Here is a 26,710-nt window from a genome sequence, read left to right on the forward strand (position 1 = left end):
TTCTTCGTTGTGGGCCCTTCTAGTTGTGGCATGTGGGACGCTGCCTCAGCGTGGTTTGATGAGCAGTGCCATGTCCGCACCCAGGATTCGAACCAACGAAACACGGGGCCGCCTGCAGCGGAGCACGCGAACTTAACCACTCGGCCACGGGGCCAGCCCCAGGCATCTGTATTCTTGAATAGCTCCACTGGTGACTTGGAACCATCCCCTGAGAGGGTCTCTCAGCTCAGGAGGGAATGAACGTCCCCTTTCTTTGATTACTACTGATGCTCAAACTTGGCAGTACCGTGATTCCAGCCATGAAGGGTTGCACACCAGCATGCTTGGGGGGTGAATGGCACCCCCCAAAGTTGTGTGACTTGGCAGTGCTAGACCTTCCTTCCCCTTCTGCAAACCCCAGGCTCGGGCCCATGGTGTTCGCAGTAAGTGCCTGGACTTAGGCGTCGTTCGATGGTGATCTAGACGGAAGGTTGAAGGCCCTGCAATTGGTGTTTCAAAGGAGCTGTGCGTGTTTGACTTTCCTGCCAGTTCTGGACATGTATGTGATTGTAGCAGCCCCAAGATTATGAGACAGAAGTGCTAGGCTGCAGTGCCGAAGTTGTGTCTGTTAGTACATGAACCTTTTCCCCTGTAAAATCAGAAACTGGAAGCTTAGAATCTGGTATGGGGGAAAACAGAAGAATCTAGTGATCCAGTAAATGATTGACCCTTTTCTCTCTCCTGAAACCCACCTACTCCCTTCCCTTCTCCCCTGTCCTCCTCCCTCCCTTCTTTCCATCCACACTCTGTCTGCCCTGGCCCTTGCTTGCCCCTCACACCATCCCCACAAACACAGGATGATTGCAGAAGAGCCTAGCTTGCGTTTTGAAATATTGTGTTTACAGTACAGAAGGAATGCAAATAAAAGGAGAGGCAGGCACACCAGAGCAGATAACTGCTGGGGGTGGGGGATACACTCCTCTCTCAGCAGTTTACCCCATTCGTGGAGCTGGGGTGGGAGGGGGCTGCTCAGCGGCTTCTCTTCAGGCGCAGCCTGTTGAGTGGAGCAGCAATCTCCTAACCAGACTCAGTTATTTGTTGGTCACTTATTTACTCCTGAGCAGGACCTTAGAGCAGGGGAACAAAGAAGCTTTAATGCTTCTTAGAGCAGACCTCTGTCATGCCAACCAGGACCACAGTGACCTTGGCCAGAGGTCATTGCAGGACGACTCAGCAGGTTAGACAGGAGGAGTCCTGAGAAGTCAGACTCCCCACTTCCGGTCTGCTGTGGGAGGCCAGCCCCACCCAGGTCAGCAGGAGGGGGTTGGCCCCAAAGACATCAAGGGTTTCAGGATTCCTCTAGGAGGGCCCCTGGGCATGTTCCTTCATCCCATTTGATTCCCAGCATCCATAGTCCTTGCCGTGCTGGGAGTTCTATAAGTGTCTTCTCTTTGTGACAGACTCCAGGTTTTTCTTGCTGTGCTTCAAAATCGCTTTACTCACTTTGTTGTTATTTAAGGTTTTAGATATAATACTGTTATTTTACTTTAAACGTATGTATCTTGGTCTCATTGTTAACTTTTAGTATTTTGAAGACAAAACCTTCTTTCTATTCCACTGAGGATAAGGGAAAATGAGCACCTGAGTGGTTGATATTCTCAGTATTTTTTTTAATGTGTTTTGTTTATTTTATTAAAGGGGTGGAGGAGGGGAGGGAACAAATGCTGATAATCCCAGGAAAATGAATCGAAAGCAACTTTTCTTTTTCATTGCAGTAGAAAGCCAGATAAATATATATTTTTTTTCCTGCTTCAGGTCAGAAACCCTTCCCTTGTCAAAAATGCGATGCCTTCTTTTCTACCAAATCTAACTGTGAACGCCACCAGTTGCGCAAACACGGAGTTACCAACTGTTCCCTGAGAAGAAACGGGCTTATCCCCCAGTCAAAAGAGAGTGATGTTGGACCCCATGATAGCACAGGTAGTGCTTCCAGGTGATGGAGAGGAGGAGAGGGAGAGAGGAGGGCCGCTCGGAGTACTCGGTTAGCATCGTAGCCAACTTCGGCCCTCCGAGCTATGGCGGGGCTGCCTTTTCCTCTTCTCTGTAGGACTCCGCAGTCCAGCAAGGTGCGCCCTGCCAAGGATTGGGAGCATGAGCAGGATTGGGTTTTGGGAAACAGGGACAGCGCCCCTAGGTTGCTTTTCTGAGCCACTAGGGAAGATGTCACCCTCCCAGCGGACGTCTGTTCCTGCTGTTGGGCCGGCTGGAGGAGGGGTGTGAGGGAGGGTGAACAGTCCTAGCTCTTGGTAGGATCACATCTAAAAGGGATGTGAAACCTTCAAGGCTCAGGGTGTTGTTTTCTCCAATCCCAGCCTCTGCTGCATCCTACAGAGCAGGGATGGGCTTGCTCAGATGTCAGGGTATTGCAGGAACTCATGGTGCCCAGCCCTTGACAGGGAGGGGCAGGGTGGGGTGGGGGTGTTTTTCTTTTCAATAACTCTCTTCCCGGTAGAAAACTTTGTCTTGTTTGAAAAAGCACTCTGCATGTCCTTTCTTTAATCACATCTCTGCTTGACCTGAATCCGGGTATTATTCTCATGTGCTGATATGTGCTTCCTTCCTCCAGCCCCCTACAGAGCAATTAACGGCTGCCCAGTGCGTCTCCTGCCACCTTTTTTTTTTCCTTACAGCTTCTGTATTTACTCATGTCCTCTATTCAGCACATTCCGTCATCTCCAACTGCTGGGGTTCTGTGCCCCCCACCCCCCAAAACAAACAAAACAAAAAATTGGCTGCTGCAGTTTACTTAGACACACGGCTGGTTGGCCATTGGTTGGTAGCAGTATTACAGGTAGGGATTCACTTTGGCAAATCTTGAAATCTTGACCTTTCCCCATTGCTTGAAGCCGAGGAGATGCCCCCTAAATGTGCTTTTCTAGGGTTGTAATGGTGCCCTGTGGTTCTCTCCCTCAGACTTGGGTAGGGGTAGGGTGCTGTCTGGGAGCCCCCCCTCACCCCCTCTGGGAGTCAGTGTTGGGTTTTAATCCCAGCCCCCTTGTCTCTGTGTCAGTTACAGGGGGAGTGGGCACATCTGAACAGGTAGGGTTTCCAGGAAGAGGAATTGATCTGGAACCCTCTGCCCACCCGTGGGCCCCCCACCACCACCCTGGTGAAGCAAGCCCGTGAACTGCCAGGCCCTTTGGTTAAGATCCAACCCTCTAGGAACGTAAAAGTGTAGGCCAGTTTGCTGGCTCCTCCCTCCAGCTTCCTGTTCCACAAAATTTGCCAGGATCTTTGAGTAAAGAAAGGCATAGACGCCCACAGACTCTTGCCACGACTTGGATCCTCTGGCACCAAAGGTCACTGGGTGAGCTGCTGTTCAACCCCGAGGAAACCCACAGTGACATGTTTTCTCTCGGCCTCTAGGAAAGCGCCTGTGATCCCACCCCTAGTGGCTCTGAAGGAGGGAAAGCAGCAGATAATTGAGGGAGTCCACGGGAGCCCTTGGTTTCCTGGTTTGCAGACAAGTCTTAAAGGGTAATAACCGTGTGCTGGATGCACATTTTGGGTTCAACTTCTTGATCATATGGAGGAACACCAGACCTGGGACCCCTGCTGACGTCCGAGGGGGCATCTGAAGAAGCCTGCAGACACAAAGCTAGTTGGAATTTCTATCTTAGCTTCGATTGAGCACCAAGTTTTACGTTGAAGCTGTATTTATTTTTTTAATTTGCAGCTCCCGGTTTTGTTTTTCCAAATCCCATCAGAGCCTCCCCCACCTCCGCCCTGCCCCAGAAGCTGTGTAGGTTTTCTTTAAGGGACAAAGCCTCTGAAAAACGAAAATTCACTGAAAGTTGTAATGTAAAACCAGCAAAGAGAAAATATATGTTTGGTTTAATTGTATTCGCAATCCGTCAGAGATTCAAGAGAGGGAGAATGGGGATGGGGGAGTGATTTCAAGGAGAGTTTTAAAACCAGGTGAGCGTGGTGGGGGGACTGGAAGTTTCTTTCGGGGCTCCCTCCCATGAAGTTAAAGGTGAGGCCTTGGAGGAAGACCGTACAAAAACAAAGGCAGGAAATGACCAAGGAAGTTCTTGGGTTTTTTGGGTTTATATGCCTAGATTACATTTTCTTAAAATCCCTAAACATGTTTTATGATGTAGGTCTGACTTTTCCACTCACATAAGGCCTTTCACAGAAATGTACCCTAGAGTTTCCCCCAAGGAATGCTAAAAATGCTCCGATGGGGCATTTCCAGCCTAGAGGGGCACATTGGCCATTCAGAGTTAGACTGAAACTCTTCATTCACTCTCTAGTGGGCAGAGAGGTGCCCTGGCCCCTCCTCCGAAGATGCCTGTAGGAGCCTTCATATTTGTGGCCACCTACCTGTGACTTTTTAAATCAGTATGCATGTTATAAACGTGGAGGTTTTTTTAAACCATCCCTTAATGGTGGCTTCCCTTACCAGCCCAGAAGCCCCACGTGCCAGCGTGGACTGCACCACAGGAAGTGCTGCTCTGCTGCTCGGTAGGTGAAGAGCAGACAGAGCAACTTCCTGCACAGCTGTGCCCCTGCCCAATCAGATTAGGTATTTAGCTTGGTCGTTTGTCACATCAGTTGAGTAACATGGAATTTCTAGGAAGCAATAGCTACTTCATTGTTGAGCTGACGTGAAAGTCTGCACTTTCCCGCAGGAGGAGCTCTGGGCTTATTATCTACTAGTGACTTCAGGATTCCGTCTGCTTCCTCAAGCGGTTTCTTAGATTTAGCATCACAAATGAGGGACTGATGGGGACAGAGAATTAACACTTGAAGGTAGGTAGCACCGAGTAAGAGAGTCATCAGCTCACTTCTTGCATTTGGAAGTGTGGGTGGCCAAGGACTGCGGAATCCAAATAGGACTTGATGTTATAAGCTGGATATTCGTGAGATAAGAAGAGGGTAAGTCTCTTGCTCCCAAGAATCGCTAATAAGAATTGTTGGAGTTGCTTGGAACTCGAAGGGCACGGGCTGCCCTGCTAGACCACTCCCCCTAGTGGAAGTTGGGTAGAGCACAGCCAAGCCCCCTCTGCTCACCAGAAGCAGCAAGTTGGCCTCTCGTTGCATTTAGGGTGAACTCTCCATTATTCATGCCAGGGAACGGCCCGAGAGTGAGAGCAGTCTGGTCTTACTATATTTACTTGGGTTTGGTTTCAGAATTCATTATTTTTTTTTTCAAGATCATCTTAAATATGTTCTACTACAGTTAAACTTTATGTTCTTTGGTGAAAAAAATTTAATAATTAAGAGTGACGGCCTAGAATATACTGTGACAAATAGGTAGTAACCAGAGATTAAGCCTTTTTTTCCAATGTAACTACCCCCAAAGCCAGCAAATAAGAAACTGAGCATTCTGTATTTTTTTATTACAGAGTTTATACCAAGACCCATTTAATAGGTGCTCTGTATTAGAGTGATTCAAGAAAATGATATCTAGTTTTTCCTTAGACTGGGACCTAGACGTTGGTGTATATATCTCAAAATTCATCTTTTTTAAACTTTTTGGATAATTTTCAAAAATCGTTTATTGTTAGAAATATTATATTCACACCATAATTACTTGTTTCCTTCTGAAACCTTTTGAGATACTCAAACAGAAGCTGCCAAAAAGTACAGTCAGAATAAAACCAATGAAATGATGTGAGTGGAAGTGCTGCTTCCACTTGGTTGTAGGTAAACCAAAAGTCTCAGGTAGATGTGACCATGGGAGGGGTGGTGCCAGCTCCTCTGTCCCCAGCCCGGGGACTGCCTTGATGGCAAATAAGCATGTGACTCAGAGAGTGATGGGCTTGGGTGGACACTGTGGTACGTGTTGTCCCATCAGGTGAGGGTCTGGGTCACATGCCTGGATCTCCTGGCTCCAGCACTGTAATCAGAGACCTGGCGTAACGAGGGAGGTGCATCTAACGTATGTGCCATGAAACAACTTCGTCAGCCTGATTCTCGGAGGAGCTGCTGAGTCCCTGCAGTGATAAATTGGCCTTTGGATCTGTAGTTAAATGGTAGGTCTCGGCAGATAGCGTCACTGTCATAGCACATAATAGAAAAGTCATTAAGTCCTCATTCAAAAACGTTGCTTTTGATAAATACTGTCCTCTGTTGAGTGTTGTTAGTGTTGCCACAGTGCCATCCCTTAAGAAGGTCGGTACAAACTGTGGTGGACTGTCCACCTCTGGGTTTGCTGTGGAGAGTGGACAGGTAGGAACAAACAGAAGGAAATGTTTCCACTCCCTACATGGGGTCCTAATAGCAGCCAGGGAGGCCCCCAGGTGTGCATGGGGCCGCTTTCGCCTTGGAACTCTGCCTGGAAATCAGCCGTCAGGCGGGAGCGCGTGCCCCATAGCACAGAACACATGCTTTGAGCCATTTCTCAGAGCTGCTCACCAGATGCCGTCTTTGGGGGTAGTCCTGTGTATGTCGCATGTTTGTATAATCTCTCTGCACTGGAAAATAACTTACAGCTCAGCTTCCTCAATCTCCCTAGTGCTGCAAGTCTGGAATGCACCCACTCTCCTCTCGCCGTCCCTCTGTCTGCACTGCCCTGCGTCGCTCTCACCTTCCTGGGGGCCTCACCATCCCTGTGTGTGGCAGTGAAGGGCGCCGGGCATGGCTAGTGGGCAGTAAAAGGGGAGGGCAGGAGTTCCGAGGCACGGTCAGCCCTGTGACCCCCAATCTGTGTGTATGTGGAGGCTCTTTTTTGCCTTTTGTGAATTAACCCCAGATTCATCTTGGCCCTCCGGCATGTAAGGGGTGACGAGGATTTGGGGTGAGAGAAATCCTTGCTGGGGTTGGGGTACAGGCTTCGGGGGTGTGTTCAGCTGAGTCATGACAGAGCCCTTGAAAGTGGCATGTTTGGTGGCATTCAGTCTCACCCTATGCCCTGTGTTTGCTCACACAGACAGCCAGTCAGATGTGGAGATGTTGGCCACAGGAGGCGAGGTGCTGGACCTCACCTCTCGGGAGAAAGAGCAGCCAACAATGGAGGGAACCTCTGAGCCCAGCCAGGTCAAAGAAGAGCTCCCCGAAGAGGAGGTGAAGGCTGTGGACAGGGAGGAGAAGGCAGCCGAGGAGAGCCAGGAGCAGGAGGAAAAGCCTGGGGTGGAGGAGACGGACGAGGATGCAGATGGCCCAGAGGAAGACACCGTCAGCAACAAGAGCCTGGACCTCAATCTCGCCAGCAAGCTGATGGGCTTCAAGCTGGCAGAGGGCGATGCTGGCAATGTGGGCAGCGGAGGCTCCACCCAGCAGGACCAGAAGCACGCCTGCGACATCTGTGGCAAGAGCTTCAAGTTCCTTGGGACCCTGAGCCGCCACAGGAAGGCCCACGGCCGCGAGGAGCCCAAGGAGGAAGGCGCGCTTCCTCGGGAGGGCCAGGAGTTGAGCAGAGCAGCCGAGGGGCCTCTGCTCATCCCCACCACCTCCCCTCCGCCTGAGCCAGAGGAGAAGCCTGCCCACACCTTGGCAGTGGAGCCGCCGGCTGAGGGAGAGGCCTCGTCAGAAGCCTCCACTGAGAAGCAGAGCGAGGAGGTGGAGGGTGCCTCCGATGGGGAGGGCACAACCGAGAAGAAGTCCTCGGAGAAGAGTGACGATGACAAGAAGCCAAAGACAGACTCCCCCCGAAGCGTGGCCAGCAAGGCCGACAAGAGGAAGAAGGTCTGCAGCGTGTGCAACAAGAGGTTCTGGTCCCTGCAGGACTTGACCCGGCACATGCGGTCCCACACAGGTAGGGGCGGCCGGCCTCCTGCAGAGCCTGGGGTGGCCACGGGGCGTCGTTTCGGGAAGGCCCTGGTTTCCAAGCCTGCCAAGGGGGGCGACTTTGATTCTGTCCCTTCCCTCCAGCCCACCTCAGTCTGTAGGAGGAGCCTCCCCTGAAGCAGTGATGGAAACCCGGCCAGAGGGAATTTCCTGAGCTCGCACACGTGCGCCTTAAGCCCGGGAAACAGGGATTTAACGAGTTCTTTTCTTAGCACTTGAAACTGCAGGCTTCTTGCAGCGAAGCCACAGAGCGTCCCTCGGCATTGGGGCTCTGAGAACGTCTGGTCCGTCCCTCCGTCCTCTGAGCCTCGGTCTTCCTCTCCCCAGAATGGAGACGATGGCTGCCCTGTCTCTTGAGTATCTGGAAGAAGTAGGTGCTGGGCAGTTGGGGCGTGTGGTCTCGTCAAGTCCTGAGCAGGCAGCAGGGACAGGCGCTCTGTGGCGCTCGCCACCCCAGGCTCTGCCGGGCGCCTGGGCAGCTGTGTTGCCGTCGGGCAGGCAGTTTGCGGCAGAGCCGCCCAGCAGCGGGAGGGGCTTTCCCCGTGGCTCTGCAGCAGCTGGGGTGACACAACTGAGAGGGCTCTTCACCTGGCTGCTGCACGGCACATCAGGGCGCCCCTGCTCACGCGTCCCTGCTCCTCCCGGAACTCACCACCCCGTGGGGTCGAGGCCACAAACCCCAAGGCAGGGACCGCTGTTTCGGTAAAGAGGAGACCTGGATAAAATCATGAAGCCAAAAGACGCAAACATATCCTCCCCAAAAATAAAAAACCCTGTGTCCTGCTCTCGGCCTTCCTCCTCCCTCTCTGCCACAGCCGGCAGTGCACATGCTCCCCGCACACTACCCCCGCCTCGTGCAGTCAGCTCGGCCCTGCGCTCAGGGGATTTGGAGGCTCCTGTGCTTGGCTCCCAACAGAGAGATATTCTTGGGCTCCTGGCAGCTGGTCTTCTCAGCTGCTCACAGGTCCGCGTTGTGAGCAGGAGGGAAAGCCCCAGCTGCTCCGTATCAGGACACAGAGTGTCTGGACCTTTGACTTAGGAGGGGCCACTGTTGGGCAGAGCTCTGGGAAATGGTGCCTGTCCCTGTGGGAGGGACGCCACCGCTGTCCTTCCACGAGATTCTTTTCAGGCCAGTCTGGATGTCCCTGAGGACTCCACTTCTGAGATTCTGGTCCCTGGATCAGTATGTGAAAAGCCTGGGTTGAGAGAGAAAGGGAGAAAGAAATCGGGGCCGGCCCCTCACACTTCTGCTTCCCCTTTTGACAGTTTGCACAACAGAGAGTTTCCCCTGTAGGAGGGAGTCCTGGCCCCTGCCACCCTCTGCCCCTTTGCTCGTTCGCATGGCTGCTGCCCTCACACCGAGCAGGGAGGTGGATGCTGGCGGCCTTACCGTTAACAGACATAATTTCTTTCTCCCGTCGTTCCAGGAGAAAGGCCGTACAAATGTCAGACCTGCGAGCGAACCTTCACCTTGAAGCACAGCCTGGTTCGCCATCAGCGGGTCCACCAGAAAGCCAGGCATGCCAAACACCACGGGAAGGACAGCGACAAGGACGAGCGGGGTGAGGAGGACAGTGAGAGCGAGTCCACCCACAGTGGCAACAACCCCATCTCGGAGAACGAGGCAGATTCAGCTCTACCGGCCAGCAACCACGTGACAGTCACCCGGAGCCGGAAGGAGAGCCTGGCCAACGCCACCAAGGATTCCGGCCACAGGGAAGAGAGGGCGACGGGTCGGATGGCTGGTGCCGGCCAGGCTGAAGCGGGCCGGAGTGCTCCCAAGGCCACTCCAGTGGGTAGCCCCACGGAGCGGGCGTCTCAGGGTGACCCTGAGCGGGAGAACCCGGGGCCCCTGGTGCAAGACCTGCTGGAGCTGCACAGCAAGAGGCCGTCCCACCCCATCCTGGCCGCAGCCGACGGCGCCTCACCACTCCTGGGGCTGGAGTGACCGCTCGTCGTGGCCCCCAGCACACAGATGAAAGCCAGCAGAGCAAAGTGTCCTGAATCTATGTTTCATGAGGTTTCCTCAGTGCCCTTCAGCTTTGGGGAGTGAGAGAGATTGAGAGAGCGAGGGCCGAGCAGGAGCAGGCCATCTCGCCCGGTGCCATAGCCTGACCACGTCCCTGCGCGGGAGGCGCAGCCGTCAACTCGAGTGCCTTAACTACTTACCAGTCCCCCGGCGTCAGCCTGGGTGTTGTGTTTTCCCAAAATGACTTTTTAAAAAACAAAGCAAATATTTTAATGAATTACTTGGAGATGACCTTTTCATTTAAGCATTAACGTTACCTTCTGTATTGGTGTGTGTGAGCTCGTTCTTGTGAATCTGTGATAGTAACGTTTGTTCTGTGAGCTGGAAACAGAAGACAAAAACATGCCCTTGGATACCCGTAGCCAATAACTGGAAGAAAATGATGTGAATTTCATGTAAATTACCACAGGAAGTATGGATAAGATGCTCTTTTCTCAAATAGACCTTTTCTTTTGTTCTGTTTGCTACGCGGTGGAGCTGTAATTCGGTCCTCAGTATTGCCGGATGTGGTTGATTAAGGTGTCCAATTTGGCTCAAGCCAAAACCAGGGAAGAGTCTAGCTTCAGCCTCATTCATGTGTCCACTTTTTCAGCATTAGACCTGCTGTCACTGTCCAAGTCTCAGAACTTCCGTTCTTAACTTCCAGAGAAGAATTACCCTGGCAACCTGACCTATAGAGAACAGGCACAGAGGTCACGTAGCGGAGTCCCCCTCTCGGTATATGTATTAATAATATTATTATTATTATTATTTTTAGTTGATCGGTTTGCTGGTCTCTGTAGTCAGCAGAAACAAATGGGCAATATTTGTCCTGGGAGACCTGGGCCGCCCAGTCCCCGTGTGAGCGTCTGCCCGCAGCTGTCCCTGGCGCCCTCGGGCGGTGGCTGTTCTACTGTACTTAGACAAGCCTTTCCTCCGGGACTGCAGAATCCAGCAGGGGCCACGACGGTCCTCCTGCCCGCGGCCCAGGAGCAGCTCAGAGGGGCGAGCGAGGGCACGTGCGCCCGGGGCTTCTGAGAAAGCCAGGCAGAGAGGAGACCTGTTACTCACTGGTCTCCCTGCCACATCAGCCCAAGCCTTACCCACCTGTGCTACTGTCATTTGCAAAGCGAGGAAATACTACTACTACTGGTAATAAAACTGCACGTGCAAGACGGAAGATGAGATGTAGATGGATATTTACCTTCCTGTGTGTTGGGGCTGGTGCTGGAAGATAAACGTGCTGTTTCTAGTTGCTTTAAATCGCCTGAATCCCTGGGTGCAAAAAGGCAGTGTTTTTTCCGCGAGCATCCGTCCTATGCAGGCAATAGACTTCCCTCACGGTAGCCACCAGCAGTGAAGAGAAACAGATCCTACTGTAGCTGAGCTTGGGTTCAGCATCCTGTCCTTCAGCCAAGACCTCTAGGACGCCCGAGCCTTCGTGCTGCGGGGCCTCCTGCGCTGCTTCACCTCTCAGCCCCTCCTGCCTTCCCCAGGGAGCTGCCCCTACCAGGCCCCTTGCCCCAGGCAGCTCTCAGTGCCACTATGCACAGACACACACAGACCCTTTTCTCTCCACTTCCACACCAATTTCTGGTGGCCAAAATCCAACCGCCCACACTTCAAAGGAAGGTAGATATTCTTGAGATAATGAAAAGTGATACCGTTGCATGTGAAAGGAAAAGGTTGAGGTATATATGATTTTTAACTGTATTAGGGATGTATGAACCAGTTTCAAAACAAGGTGTTATTTACTCTAGATGAACACAAATCAGAACCAATGATCCCGTCTCCCTTCCTGCCGCGCGTGGTCTGCTGCATCAGAACCAGTTTGTGCATCCATGAACTTTTTATGACGATTGTTGTTATTTTCGTTGTTATTATTATTTGGGGTTTCTTGTGTTTGTTTTTCTCTGCAACTCCCCACACTAAAACTCGAGACACTGTGGGGAGAAGCCACGACCTAACTCTACGCTGCGCTGAAATGTAGCAGGTGCAGCCGACGGCACGGCCAGGCTGCGGCTCGCAATCATCACTCTTGATTCAAAGCTTTATCCAGGCTTCCTCTGTCCCCTCGTAGTCGATAAGGTCTTGCCACATTTTATTAGTGAGGTTGAGAAATGTATTATTTGTTTGTTGTTCTGCCCCCTCCCCCGATATTAAACTGTGAAATTTGTGATTTGTTTAAACTCTGGGTGAATCATAGCTTAGTTTGCATGTCCCGCTCATTTGTTTCTACACATTTTGTTTGATTCTCTTTCTCCTTCTCTCAGGGCTTTTACAAAAAAATTATATATATATGGATCTTCTGAAAAGTTTTTTGAGGTGCAACTTCTCTTTTGTTTTTCTCTTTGATTTATGGACACAGTGCTGAGATTCAATCACTACATGAAACTCCTGGCTGTGAAAACAAAACAGACACCCCAGAGGGCGTGTGCGGACAGCCCCAGGGAAGCTCTGCGCAGCCGGGTGCGCTTCAGGAAGAGTCGTCGTCCCTTCCGCCCTCCGTTCCTCTCTGTCCTCCTCTCTTTCTTCAAGAAGGAAGTTGATCCTAGTGATTTCAGCCCATGCATTAAACAGGAAACAATAATAAATGTGTAGAATTCATATTTTTCTAAAGGGAACTTACAAACTGCTGCTACAGGTTATGTACAAAACTGGTTTATGCCACACGAACAGAATCACACGTTTGGTTTTGGTACTTTTTGTTCCTCTTTGTATTCAGTTGTATAGTACTTCCAAATTCAGAATGAGAAGAAAAGCTATTCTGTATCAAACCATCTAAGCAATAAATGTTATATTTCAAAACGGCAGATTGCCGGTCACGCAGCCGTCCTGTTATTTGCTGTCATCCTGTCAGCTTCTCCTGCCCCCAGACTGCAGCCTGCTCCGGCAGGTCACGGGTGCCAGGGCGTCCGGGGAGTCTCACAACAACTCCCTGTCAGCATGGGCTCCCAGGAACCGCTCGTCACCCCAGCAGGTGGCGTCTTTAGAAAGAAGCTTCTTGTGTTCGCCCGTGGAGTTGGAAGCACACGCTGTGGCCTGTTGTTGGACTTCTCGGAGCACCGGGCTGGCTCTTCCAGGGTGGCCGGCGGCCCATGGGCCTGCAGCAGCGTCATGGTTTAGAAACAGCTAAAGCCAGGAGTTCTCTTTCCTAGGCAGCAGCTCTGGCGAAGTCTGCTCGGCCTTCTCCTTCTCCCAGTGTTAAGGGGTCTAGTTGCCCCTGGGTAGAGGGGGACTCCCTTCACTCAAACAGTGATCATGCGGGTGGCGGTGGGGAGACCTTGACGTTACAGTGACCCCAGGGCTCGATGGAGCAGGTCCAAAGTCCTGTTTGGGGGAGGCCTGCCATCATAAAGCAGCAAATGGGCGAAGTCTCCAATCTTCCACGGCAGTTCTCAGCAACTGTGAAGGCAGCTGGGTTCAGGGAAGCTAATTATAGACGATGCTTAAAATGTGCTGACCGTTCTCAGCTCTAAGCGCCGGGTCACAGCAAGAGGAGAGTTGCAGTGCTCTGGTCCTTCAGGCTTCCTCCCCTGGGCCCCCTGCTGCCCACACACACACACACACACAACCACACGCCCCTCCCTCACCAGCCCCAGGAGCCGAGCTGTGATGAAACAGCAATGGGGGGGCCTGAACTTGTGTTAGATGAAACAGCCAAATAACTTGGGAATGGTAAAATGAACAAGGAGCTCACAAAGAGACAAGGCCCCCAACCTCTCCAATTATAGGAGGTGGGTGCTGCCAGTCACCGACAAGCAACATTTACAGCCCCCGACGTAGGCAGAAAAGTTGTCCTGACAGAATTTGGACTGTACCTGGTCAATGTGAAGAGCAAAGGGGCGGCCCCAGAGGCAAGTGATAGAAAAGACACAAGAGTGCAGACCTGCGGGAAAGGCCTCTCCACCCTCCCAGCGGCGGCGTGTATCCAGCCCAACCCTACCGCACCTCACCCCACCCCCACCCCCAGTCTGGGTTAGGAGAGAGGAGGCATATAGGAGGGGAGAAGGTGGAATTTGCCAAAAGAGTTCTGCCTGTCACTTACGAAGAGGTCTGATGTCCAGCAAATGCAGTGCCTCTGGGCTGCTGCTTCTCCCACTTCCAGATGTGAGACCACTCTGGCCTCCCGGGAATAAGCTGCCCTCTCCTGCAGACTCCCCTCCCTCTGGGGCCATCCATCTCTCTACCCCACGGTTGAGCCTATTCTGAACTTGTGTGCCCAGGGATGAGCTGGCTGAAATCCTGGATAGATGGTGGAGAAACCCTGGTCTCAGGTGGGGTCCAGTTCTCCAGGCAGCTGTGCTGGAAGAGAAAGGGACTTAGGCACGTGCAGAGAGGACCTTTTTTACAGAATTTATTTTTTGGCTCCAATAGTGATTTACATAAGCCTCATCATTAAGAATAATCTTGTTTTGGGGCAGGCCCTGTGGCCTAATGGTTAAGTTCAGCACACTCTGCTTCAGCAGCCTGGGGTTCGTGGGTTCAGATCCCAGGCACGGACCTACACCACTTGTCAGCCATGCTGTGGCAGCATCCCACATACAAAACAGAGGAAGATTAACACAGATGTTAGTTCAGGGCGAATCTTCCTCACCAAAACAAAAGAAGAAGAACAATCTGTTTATTAGGGAAAAAATCAGGTTTGGGTTTTCTCTTCTGTTGTGCCTTCAGAGAATCCAGGTCAGGCAGAGGTGACCCTCACGTGACCAAGTGCCATCTTCAGCAGACGCTGTGCTCTCTTTCTGCGTCCCCTCCACCCTCTTCTCGACGTTTCCTTTCCCTTTTAGAAGGGGAAAATGAAAGGAGTTACGTTAAAAATCAGTTTTACTTTTGTAATTGTCAAGAGGCAGCTCAGGCCTGTGAACTAAACTGAGCTTCAGTGGTGTTTTGTTTTCTGTTCTTTCCCAGGATCCAGGCCTCCTCGGTTATGCATTTAGTACACAGCGTTTGCTGGCCAGCCACGGTGAGCCAGGCACTGTCCTAGGCACGGAGAACACAGCATGGAACAAAACAGGCTTCTCTCCTTGTGGAACTTAGGTTTTGACGGTGGGAGGTAGTAAACAGACTAGACAAGGAAGATAGATGCACAGTTGATGCAACTCCAAGGGCAAGAGTGGGCCATGAACGGGCGGGGCTCGGGAGGGATCGGGGAGATGACCAGACAGGTCCCAGGACAGCAAGCAGTAAGAAAGACCCATGCAGGTGTCTGGGAAGGGCCTCGGAGAGAAAGGCCCTCGGGGAGCATGCCGGGCCTCGCAGGAGCCGCTGTGCCTGGAGTGGAATGAGCAAGGGGTGGGCCCCTAGTGGAGGAGGAGAGGGGGCATGCTGGCTGCATGCTGACAGTGGGGTGGGGGCCAAGGACGCATGAAGGGAGACCATCGAGGGGCGTCCCAGTAATGCAGGCAGGAGATGGCCGTGGCCTAGAGCAGAGTGACGGGGCGCAGGGCTTGCGAAGTGGTTGGATTTGGGGTCTTTTCAAGGAGAGCCAACAGATCAGATGACTGATCAGGTGAGTGAGCCACAGAAGCCGAAGCTTTGAGAGTCCACCCAGAGCAAAGGCTCGGAGGTGAGCTGGGACTGCCAGATGTTCAGGATTCACTTTTAAAAAGGGAGGCTTCACTCCTGAAAAATAATCTTGGTAAAGGATATGTTGCCAAGGAAAAGAAAAGAAAAAGGGAAAAAAATCCTCGATCCTTTCTGTCCACCCACATAAGCATCCTATTTCTAGGAAGTGGCTGCTGACGTCCCTGTGGCCAGGGGCACTCGAGTTTTTCTGTGGTGGGTCCCAAAGAAACAGCAGCCTCCCTCCATCCCTGACACCGGCCTCATCCTTATCCAGGCCCACCATGGGGACCGGCCTGCCTGCCTGTCCTCTGAAGTGCACAGTCCTGAGGATGAGTGAGGGACAAACGGCAGTGCAGAACAGCCAAGCACCAGACCCCTCAACGGGACTCTTCCTGGAGGCTGGGGAACCTCAGGATTTCGAGTCCCTGACTGAGTGCAGCCTGGCGGCTCTGCCTGGACAACACGAGCTTTGATGGGCTGAGTGGCCATTAATCCCAATGGCCCTGCCCTCAATTTCTGACTCCCGTTCCCGAGGCAGAGTGGGCACGTGATAGCAGACAGACACGAGCACATCGATCACCTGTTCCTGCTGATTGCGCCCTCACACGGTATCTGATTTGGCTTTTGCTGGAGGAGCCACAATTGGTCAATGGTGGAGCTGGGCTTGACCTTGACTCGCTTGACTCCAAGGTCAGTGCTCCTGACCCACAAGGGGACCATCAGCCCCTCTGTGCCTGGAGAATTTAGGTCAAAGCGGGGCCTTTTGTTACTGTCCGCTCTCCCCCTGGAAATAGTGTTAAGGAATTTACCTCTTGCTGCTGATTTCACGTGTTATTTTTGTGCGTGTGATAAAATACGCTGCACAGAATTTGCCTTCTCAAACTTGTTCCGGTGTCCAGTTCAGTGCATTACGTACCTTCACGCTGTTGTGCAGCCATCACCACCACGCATCCCAAGAACTCTTCTCTCATCTTCCCGATCTGGAACTCTGTCCCCGTTAAACACTAACTCCCCACCCCCTCCCCCAGCCCCTGGCAGCCCCATTCTACCTTGTGTCTCTGTGAATGTGACTCCTCTAGGGACGTCCTATCAGTGGAAAGAACATCATTATGTTTGAAAGACAGAATTTACTCAGCACACGTTGGCCGGGACTAGGGACATGCCCTCATGGAATTTCCCCGGGGGGCAGGTGGAGGTGAGCAGCCCAGAGGGCAGCCGGCCTCTGCGGTCCAGTCACCTGCCCCCTCCAAGCCCCGGGCCTCCATGCCGGCCTTGGTGCTCACTCGCGCCTGCCTGGCGTTGGGGGGAGGCCCTTCTCCACAGGCTGTGAAGGCGGGCTCAGCACCGGGGGAGGCCCAGGCCTGGCTCCCCTGCTACTCAAAATGTGCGCTGAGGACTGGTGCCGTCAGCATCCCCGGAGCCGCTTGGAACTGAGCCCAGCCCCACCAACCCGGCTAATCAGCACCTGGACGGTCCCGGGAGCCCCCAGGGACCCGGTGCACAAGGAAGTGTGACAAGTCTGGTCCGGAGCCCAGAGCCCAGTTCCCAAGAAGATGCCCCAGCGGTCGGTTGCTGCTGAGCCAGCCGCACTCCTCACTCAGAGAGCAAGCATCTCGCAGGAGGGAGGTGCAGCCCCGGGCTTTTAGAGCATGTGGATTCTGGAGGCAACTCCAGGTCCCCGTCAGTCACGGAGCACACATGCCACCCGAAGCCTCCCAAAGCCCCCGTCGGGGTTGCTGCGTGTTGGCCCTGCTCGGGGGTTCCCACAGCCTCCTCGAAGGGTCAAGCGGCGAGAAGGACGTGCCAGCGGGCTGTGGACAGCTCTTGTCCGGGGGCCGGGAGGCCTGGGCCTCTCCTTTTCCACCACCAGCCCCCCGAGAGGCCAGGAACCAAGGAGGATGACTGGGTTTATTTTAAACTTAAAATTGAAGGTTGCCCTTTAACAACAACAAAACGGTCCCCTCCAACTCTGGGCTGCCGAAGTTAGTGTCCTAAATAAGAAACCAGCAGACGCTCGTTTCCCGTGTGACTTTGGCGGGGAGGACGCCACAGCTGTGTGGAGCGATGTCCCTGTCCCTGCCTGTTCTCTGCCTCCATCCTCACCCAGCAGCCAGGGCAGGAGCTGACGTTTCGGGCTGAGGCATCGGCGTGGGGTGCAGCTGCTCTCCAGCCTGCCTCTGTCTGTGGTCCTGGGACAGCTCTTTTATGGGATTTCTAAGTAAAAGTGATAACCTGCTCAGTTAGGAAATTTGAGGAAAATAAGAAGAAAAAATTAGAATAGTCATTTCGCCTCTCCGATACTATTTTAATTCGTGGAACATCCCTGTTTTAGCTAGGCCCAACTTCCTTTCCTTCCTCTTTCTCGAATGTGTTTATACAGCACTCGCATGTTGCTGAGCGTCTTCCTGTGGTTTTTGTTTCTTGTCTTCACCCGAGTCCAGTGAGCTGAGAAGGAAAGAAATCCTTATCTCCTTGGAACAGAGACAAGCACCGAAGTGGTTTGCCCAGGGCAGCCCGTGAATGAGTGGCCTTAAGATGGCCTTGCCCACCTGAAAAATTCTAGAACAGAACGTGGGTGTCGTGGGGTGTCTGTGATGATGCATGTTGTCCACTGAAAGGACAGTTACTAAAAACTAGGAGCACAGGCTGTTGGTTCATGAACTGGCCCCATGCACGGAGGGCAGGGAGAGACAGAGAACGAGGCGGAACCCCTAGATGGGCAGGTGGCAGGTTTAACAACAAGGGGACTTACATACAAGGCTCGTCTTGGGTGCTGCAAGATGAGCAGACCTCCTCACCTCCAGCCACATCTTAAAAGTTTCTACAGAGGCCTCAGCTGGGTTCAGCCACATACACGGCCCGGATGCTCTCAGGAACACTTACTGTCTCCAGGCCGCGGCCTTGAAACGGCGCCCACCGTGGGCACCTTGGGCAGGACGTCCATTCCAAGGGCGGGCCCTAGTGAGGAGCCTCCGATAGCCCGGGTCCAGCTCACGGTCAACAGGCGGCCAGTCCTCTCGATGACCTCCTACAGCACATGCTCCTGTGGAACGTGGAATCAGGTGGCGTCCACATTCCCAAGTTCGCTCGGTGAATTCCCAGCCATGCCAGCTCTTTGGCTGCAAGACAGACGACGCCAAAACTGAGGGTCAGGCAGGGCTCGGTCTGCAGGGATGGCTCACCCTGCTCCACAGGGCATCTGCTGGGGCAGAACCTCCAAGACGGTCTCTCCTCCTCAGGCTGGGCGCCTCAGTGTGGATAACCCACCCACTGAAAAGAATTCCCTGGAATGCTTGTTAAATTTCAGGGTGGGCCTGGTGGCACAGGATTTAAGTTCACACACTACACTTTGTCTGCCCAGGGTTGGCAGGTTCAGATCCCAGGTGCAGACTTAGCACTGCTCATCAAGCCGTGCTGTGGTGGTGCCCCACATAAAATAGAGGAAGATTGGCACAGATGTTAGCTCAGGACCAATCTTCCTCACACACACACACACAAATTCAATTTCAGACCTACTGATTCAGGACTTCAGGAAGTAGGACCCAGCCATTTGCATTCTTAGGAAATTTCCAGAGAATTCTGAAGCCCAGGAAAGTTTGAAAACCACTGCTCCAGAAATTAAAGACTGTCCCAGACCCCTGCCCCCAGCCATGGCCTGACAGTGCACTCTGGAGTAGGTGCCCTCCTGACTTGCCTTCCTGGAACGTTGGGCAGCCTGTCCTCGGATGAGCCCTTGGCTCTCAGCCAGAGCTGGCTGTGTCATTTGTGGGCCTCGGTGCAAAATGAAAATGTGGAGCCCTGTTCTAAAAGCAGGAAAACCCTTTTTTCTCTCACTTTCTCTCATCATGATGCTTTTTATTTCCTTTTTAAGGTTGAACTCCCTTTGGCAGGAGGGTCCTTGTGAGTAGGTGCCCACTCACCGATGATGCCCTTTCTCCAGCTCTGGGACCTGTGGGTCAAAAGTGGTCATACCAGTCAGCAGAACTGCCCCGCCCCTGCCTTGCCCATGTCCTTCCAGAATCTTCCGGATCATTCCCACCTGCCTTTCTTTCCCAGCTCATTCCCAAGGTGGCAGCCTAGCCCTCCCTCGCCTGGGAAGTCCTGATTCTCAAGGGTTTGGATCCTGCTGGAGAAAGGTGGGACTGACTGACACATGAAGGCTTGGTGACCTGAGCGCAGGGAGGAGGCAGGACAGAGAGGACTCTGGGCGCGAAGGAGACAGAAAGCAAAGTCACGGAGGCTATGGGCAGAGGGGACGGGGGACACGGGAGCAAGAATAAAAAGAGGGAAACACCTAGTAATTTTTATTGAACCTGAATTACACCACGCCCGTTCTTCCTGTCATGTACTGTCTTCGTGTGTGTGCGCTTCAGTTTTTTAGAGCAGTTTTAGGTTCACAGCAAAACAGAGAGGAAGGTACAGAGATTTCTCACACCCCCCCGACACACATGCACAGCCTCCCCCATTATCAGCATCCCCACCAAAGTGGGACTTGCAATGCGACAGGTGAACCTGCACTGACACCTTGTCGTCCCCAGAGTGCAGAGTTCACCTGAGGGCCCTCTGGGAGCTGTGCATTCTGTGGGTTTGGACAACTGTGTAAGGACGTGCATCCACCCCTGTAGCATCATACAGAGGTGTCACTGCCCTAAAAGGCCGCTGTGCTCCGCCTGCTCAGCCCTCCCACCCTGCGCTGTTTTTTAAGTTTTTTGATTAATTAGGGGAAAAGAAAGGAGCAAGAAAAGTGTTTGCAATTGGCTTCTTGAAGGTGAGTTTTGCAATTCTCTCTGAAAGCAGGGGCAGGGAGCCGGGCCAGGCAGGTGAGAAACGGGCTTCCTGGCCTGTCAGCACCACCTGGAAGGAGACCGGGGAATCACGGGGCGGGGGGCTGAGCCCAGGAGGCGTGGAGGTCAGGCATGTCCATTCCCCTGGTCATTCAGCCAGTCCCTGGGGGTGCCCGGATGTGCAGGCACTGGCAGCAAACCCGCAGACGAGTGAGGCGCACACTCTGCTCGCCCAAAGTCTAGGAGGGAAGGACGCATGTGAGGACCTGGGCGGGAGAAGGATGCCGGCCGAGCGCAGAGCCCGTGGGTGCTCGGGGGCCAGAGGACACTTCTGGTCGGGGACCCAGTGGCTCTGGAGAGAGGCCCCTTGAAGGGCTTGAACAGGTGGGGCGTGGGGGTGGGGCATGGGAGGCCTGGCCTGGCGCAGAGAGAGGGAGTACAGGGTGCGGGCTGCCCCAGTGCAGAGGGCTAATTGCCACAGGCAGTGGGGCCACTCCTGACCCCCACGGCGGACCGTGAGAAATGCATGAGTAAGTGCATTAGGGAGTCCGGAGAGCTGCAAACACTTGGGCTAGTTTCTGGTCACAGATGGAGTCATCGAAGGTCCTTGAGCATATCACATAGCATATCAGAGCTGCACTCAACAAACATCCGAGCAGGGGAGCATAGGGTAGAGCAGAGACAGGAAGCCCCGTGAGGACATTAAATAGTGTGGGCAACAGGTAAGGAGGGTCTGAAGTGGGACGGAGAAGAGAGGAGCGATGGAGAGAGACAACTTGGCACTGCGTGTGATGGAAGCTGGGAAAGTCAGATTTGCAGTCTGGGTGATGGAGGAGGTGGTGCCCTGAAGGAAGTGGGAAAGCCCGGCAAGGAGCTGGTCTGCTGGGTGGTAGAGCTCCTGGGTTCTATCTTGGTTGAGGTGCCTATAGGAGGCTTTTGCTGGCAACTAAAAAAATCCAACGCAGACCAGCTCATGCAAAAATGGGACATGTTAGCCCACATCGCTGAGAGTCCAGGAGTGGGAGCTTCACGCACAGCCAGATCCAGATACTCAAGGGACAATGTTAGAATGTCCTTGTCCCTTCTCCCCATTCTGCTTTCTTGGTGTCGCTTTCATCCTCAAGGAGGGGCCCCTAGGGGGCAGCAATAGTGTCCCCAGCAGCACATGCTCATTTTCAACAGTTTGGCATACCCAGCTGCTGGTTCTAACGAGGGACCCAGGATTTAATCTTTCTGGCCGGTCTGAGCCACATGCCCATCTCTGGGTCACACGCCATTCTTGGAGCAGTGGGCAAGTCAGATGTCCCTGAACTGCCTGGGTGGAAAGTTCTCCAGAGGAGAACTCAGGGGCTGCCACCAGGAGGAGGGGGAGGGTTTCTGGGCCCACTACAGACGTCCAGGTGGGGACGGCTGTAGCTTAGGGCGCAGGTGAGAGCTAGAGCCGGATGTGAGTCACCAGGGACCTGCAGCTCAGGAGTGAATGAGATCCCAAACTGGGAGGGAAGCAGGGCTGGGGTGGGGGTGCTGGAGAGTGAGCCAGAAAGAGACACCATACCCAGGGAAGAAAGCCTCCACGGAGAAGAGGATGAGAAGCTCCGAGAAGTAGCTGAGAACAGCGCTGCCAAACAAAGAGGGAGGCCGGTGACCGTGCCCAGTCCGGGACGGGCAGGATGAAGTCCGGCTGCCGGGTTTGGTGATGGCGCTGGCTGCCGCCCTACGGGGCAGGTGGTGGAGGCAGAAGCCTGATGGAAGGAGCTGGGACGTGGGGGTGGAGGTGAGGCTGTGAAGACAAGAGTTCGGCAAAGATGGGCAGGAGCCAGATAATACTGTCACCAGAAGGGACTACAGGGGCCTGGGAGACTTCTAAGGGTAAAGGAAAAGAGCATGTTCTGGGTGAGGGAAATTCCTGCTCCCAGAGGGGAGGGATGCATTGCTAAGGCAGGGGTTGCCCGGGGTCCTGGAGGAGGGGAAGGAGAAGGGATTAAAAGCGCAGGCAGGAGGGATGACCTGGCTCTGACGAACAGGTGCCCTGTCCTCTGAGATGGGGACCCAGGGAGAGAGGAAAACGCAGGACGGTGACAGGGCGCTGGGAGGGAAGGAGGACCCTTGGGAAGCCCCGCTGAGGAGGCTGCCCTGTTTCAGCTCAGGCGGAGATTACCTGCCAAGGACAAGGTTGGGAGCAGGAAGCTGCGGCAGCGGGGGTGCAGAGCAGCTACATGGAGACCCGGTGACAGGGACCAGCTGGGTCTGAGCCATGGTGACACAGGGGAGCACTGAGGACCCTGCTTAGCTTTGCAACACAAAATGCGGCTCAGTTCAGCCCTGTCTCACAGACCTCTGTCCATCTTGGAGTGTCCAGGGACAGGGCCTTTGGTCAGGGCCCCACAGCTAGTGCTTGAGGTCACCCAGGCCTGGGAGGGCAGGGAGGGCCCGGGGTGGTCAGAGGAGAGGCAGCGAGCCCACCAGGGAGGGAAAGGCGGGCTGGCCCAGCAGCAGGCGGGGACCAGACCCTGGGGTTGGCTGAGCTCTTCTGAAGGCAAACAGCGGGAACAGGCTGGCTGCCTTACGGCGGAGGGCGGGGTCCAGGCTGTCCTGCCGGCTGGGTGCTGGGGCTCTAGGGCTCTCCCTGCCGGCCATGAATCCTCGGCACGGGTATCTGATTGGCCTGGCCGGGTGGGCGGCCCCGGATCAATCAGCTGTGGTCAGGGACAGGAACTCAAGTCAGGACAGGGCCAACCCCTTGGTATTTGGATGTTTTCAGGGAGGGGAGGAGCAGAGTGAGAAGGCCAGCTGCTCAGAGGGGACTGTCCCATTGGGAGAGGGGAGAGTGAGGGGGCACAGGACTGCAGAACTCACGTGAGGGCTGGAGCAGCTGGCCAGTGAAGCAGACCCAAAGGGCAGCTCTTGTCTTCACCAAAGACAGGCCAGCCCCACGGTCGGGGTCGGGGTCAGTGTCGGGGTCAGGGCCATGTCAGGGTCAGGCGTGAGAGCCATTTGATGTGGGTGCTTCACCCGCAGTCCCGCCCTCAGGTAGGGAGCTGGAGTCTGAAGCAGCTTTCCCCGGTCCCTGGGGGCAGAGGAACCGGGATGCTCTCCCCGCGAAGCAGCAGGAAGGCGCCTTCTTCTGTCCCCAAGAAGTGAATGACTCTGCGCTGATGATGTGGCCAGAGTGCATGTTGCAGTGCGACACAGACCCGGCCCAGAGTCGCCTGTCTCCGGAGAGCGGACGCCTCCCAGTGCCCATCCATCACCACGGGTGAGCGCTCGGCTGCAGAGGGCCCTAAGGACGGGACACCAGGACGAACTAAAGCTGGCACGCAGCCCGTGAGTCATCCCTGCCTGACACCTCCCATGGCCCCAGGGCCTTGGAGAATGACACCCAAACTCTACTTCCCAAACCTGACCCAGCCCACCCTGTCTGCTGGGCCACCACACCCCTGAATGGCCACGCCCTCTTCTGCTCCATCTTCTGAGGAACCCTCCAGACATCCTGACTCTGCCAGGTTCTTCCCAGACCCATTCTGCTTCCTTGGTCTCACCCTCTCCTGGAAGCCCTCCCTGACTGCTGTGGCTCTTCTCGGAAGATATTCACTTGGTTGTTATCATACATCGGAGTGTATTTGTCCTTTTTTCTCCAGTTTCTTTTCTTAGTTGAGCTGTGTCTCCTCGGCCATTCTGAAGGACAGGACAGAGGCAGTCACTGTTTCCTGTGTCCCCTCCAAACCTTAGCCCAGTGCCCTGCACATTTTAGCTTCTCAGTATCTGTATTTTCAGAGACGGAACAAGGTCCCAGTTGGCAGCCCCTGCAGGGCTGTGTGTCTGTGCAGTGGGTGGGGACACCAGGTGTGGGCCTCGTCCCTCAGGCGGGCCAGTGCCTGGCCTGGTGTTTGTGCCCAAGCCAAGCTGACGCAAGTTTTCCCTCAGTGACCCCTGCTGCCCCACGGAGCCCACTGTGGGCTCCGCAGAAGGTGGTGCTCTGCCTTGGCAGCTCCTGAGAGCCACCTGGGCACTGTTTAGATGGGGGGATGGGGGACCCTCCCCAGGACAATTTAATCAGAGTCCCTGGGGTGGGGCTACACACTGGGAATTTTCAAAGCTCCCGGAGCCTTCCCCAGTGCCGAGGGCTGGGGCCCGCCGTTGCTGGGTATCCTGGATGGTGTTGATACAGTGCAAAGCTTACAGGATTTGGAGCCAAAGAGCCCCACTCTCTGCGTGCGATTGGGCTCCTCCGGACCTCGATGTCTTTATCTCCAAAATGGGTATAAAAGGCCCATCCCCAGAATGCAAGCTGCATACAGAGCTCCAGACAAGTAGGAGCCCCTAAAGTGACAGTCCCCAGCCATCTCAAGTGCTTATGGCTGTCGCTGAGAGACCCTCCATCTCCCACATCCAGGGACATGTGGGGACAACGAAGCCCTTTCAAAAGGGTAGAGTGACTCAGATGATGGCCTCTGTAGTCATTTCACAGAGCTGGGACAGGAAAAGTCTTAATTTTCCTTCTGCTTCTAGGGAAAAGGAGTCACAGGCTCCCTCACTTGACCTAAGTGCTTCTATATGTTATACAAAATTCTCACCTATTAGCTATTCACTTTAGAACTTTCGCTTTTCTAAAAGGCAGTGGGAGACCCCGGCGGGGGAGGCGGGTGCCGGGCCAGCGTGTTGTGAGGCCCGGGCTGAGCCTCTGTGGGTAGTTCCTGGCAGCACTCCTCACCAGGCCGGGAGGGGCCGTGGGCCGTGATGAGAACCCCGCTACTGTCCCTTCCTCTCCCCAGGTCCGCACTGTCTGCGGGAAGCAGCAAGTCCCTCCACTGGCGGCTGTGCAAGAAGCAGCGGCAGAGCGTCATGGATCTCCTCTGAGTCCGGGTCGTTTGACGAGGTCCTCTGCATTGTCTCACACCACGGTAGTGGCGACAGCTGGGAAATTCGGCCCAGAGTTCAATTTTTTATTGATGCTAGAGAGAGGCTCACCAAGAAGCCGCTTAGAGTTCTAAATGGAAGGAGTGCCTCATAGTTTCAAGAGTTTGGAGGTTGCAAATATTACATGTTTATCTGAAGACAAAATTAACCGGCTGGTGAGGTAAGGAAGGACAGTTAAATGGGACAGATGGTACTTCTTAAATTCTTAGTCAAAGCCCTTAACCACGTCTCTACTTGAGGTTACAGTGAAGGGAACTCTGCCTGCGATGGACTGAGCTGTGTCCCCCGAATCCAGCCCCAGCACCTCAGAACGAGACTGTATTTGGAGACAGGGCTTTAAAGAAGTACCTAGTTAACCCGAGGCTGTTAAGTGGCCCTTCTCCCATCTGACTGGTGTCCTTATAAGCAGCGGAAACCTGGACATGCAGAGACACCAGGGACGTGCGTGCACAGAGGAAGGACCGGGGAAGATGGAGGGAGCAGGCAGCATCGAGCCCAGGAGAGAGGCCTCAGAAGAAACCAACCCTGCCGGCGCCTTGATCTTGCACTTCCAGCCTCCAGACTGGTGAGGAAACATACTCCTGTCATTTCAGCCCCCGGCCCATGGTACTTTGTTAGGATAGCTCTAGCAAACAAACACGCCACCCTGGCCTGATTTTGTGAGTACCTACCACCACTAACTGACAAGTGGATTACTGCAGGGTTAGTGGAGGAAACAGAAAAGGGAGTTTCATGGACTCCTGCTTGCAAATCACGTAGCAGAGGGCCGGGTACAAAGGAAGCACTCAGTAAATGTTGGGGCTGTACCTAGCATTACTATGAAATGGTTACCTTGATACTCACAAGGGGAACATGGCCCATGTTCCAAGGACTGCGCCAGGTGTTATAAATCAAGTCGACAAATCTCTGTGGCCCCACAGTGCCCAAACTGGGTGTGTAACGGGCTGTGTTCCTCACACTGTCTTTTTCTCACATTTCATTAAACATATCTTTATAGAATTCAGAAAATGAGAAAGTGTGGTTTTGTTTGTTTTTGAAAGGCAGGAAATTCCCCTGGCCTATAACTAGACACCTGTGACTTGAACTCTCTTTGGGGTGGGAGTATTTATCCATTCAGAGGAGGTTTTTCGACTCTGGGTGCCTAGCTGTAAAATGGACACCAAGAGTCTGCTTGCCCATCTCAAAGGCAAACGCCCTGTGGACGGCAGAGTGAGGAAGCAAGGAGAACGGGGTTCAGCTGCCACACTGCGCCACCCTCATAACCCCCACTAGCTGTGTGGCCTTCATCAAGGCATTTGGCATCTAGAATGTGAGGGGATTTGACAGAGGAGCTTTTAAGGCCTCTTCTGATTCCCCCATTCAACTTCCCTGATCAGAGAATAGGGTTGCCCAACTCCTATGCTCTGGGCTCTGTCAGGAACCAGACAATCTCTGAGAATTGTGCCTCTTCTCACTTTAGTGTTGTGCAGCTCCAAGTTCACCCTTCATTGGCAGCTTTGAAAAAACGGACCTGGGCCCTTTAAATGTTTGCCTTTGCTGGCTGCACAGTGTTAAATTCCGTCAGCAGAGGACAGTGGGGAGACCCTGGACGAGGAGAGGTTCCTTGTGCTCACTGGGCTGACTCCTGCAGGGCTCGGGCATCCCCAGGGCCAGGCTCCTG

The 26,710-nt window shown here is 53.9% G+C and overlaps 1 protein-coding gene and 1 long non-coding RNA gene across 21 annotated transcripts in view; both read left to right on the forward strand.

Annotated features, from left to right (window-relative positions):
• RREB1 (ras responsive element binding protein 1) overlaps positions 1-12,606 on the forward strand; it is a 173,082-nt gene extending 160,476 nt beyond the window's left edge. For 13 of the 20 annotated variants that reach the window (XM_023624405.2, XM_070244064.1, XM_023624406.2 and 10 more), the window contains 3 exons: positions 1,795-1,959; positions 6,917-7,741; positions 9,201-12,606. In XM_023624405.2, coding sequence (XP_023480173.2) covers positions 1,795-1,959; positions 6,917-7,741; positions 9,201-9,721 — 1,511 coding nt within the window. In that variant the 3' untranslated portion in view covers positions 9,722-12,606. Of the gene's footprint in view, positions 1-1,794; positions 1,960-3,405; positions 3,517-6,916; positions 7,742-9,200 lie in introns of all 20 variants that reach the window. The other 7 variants (XM_070244061.1, XM_005603555.4, XM_070244060.1 and 4 more) reach the window with 2 other exon arrangements.
• A 10,221-nt stretch (positions 12,607-22,827) lies between these two features.
• On the forward strand, positions 22,828-26,058 carry LOC138919590 (uncharacterized). The gene is made up of 3 exons (XR_011429888.1): positions 22,828-23,457; positions 24,906-25,210; positions 25,297-26,058. It is a non-coding gene; the product is annotated as an uncharacterized lncRNA (long non-coding RNA).
• The last annotated feature ends 652 nt before the right edge of the window (positions 26,059-26,710 follow it).

Source organism: Equus caballus, chromosome 20 (genome assembly GCF_041296265.1).
Source record: "Equus caballus isolate H_3958 breed thoroughbred chromosome 20, TB-T2T, whole genome shotgun sequence".
Lineage (NCBI taxonomy): Eukaryota > Metazoa > Chordata > Mammalia > Perissodactyla > Equidae > Equus > Equus caballus.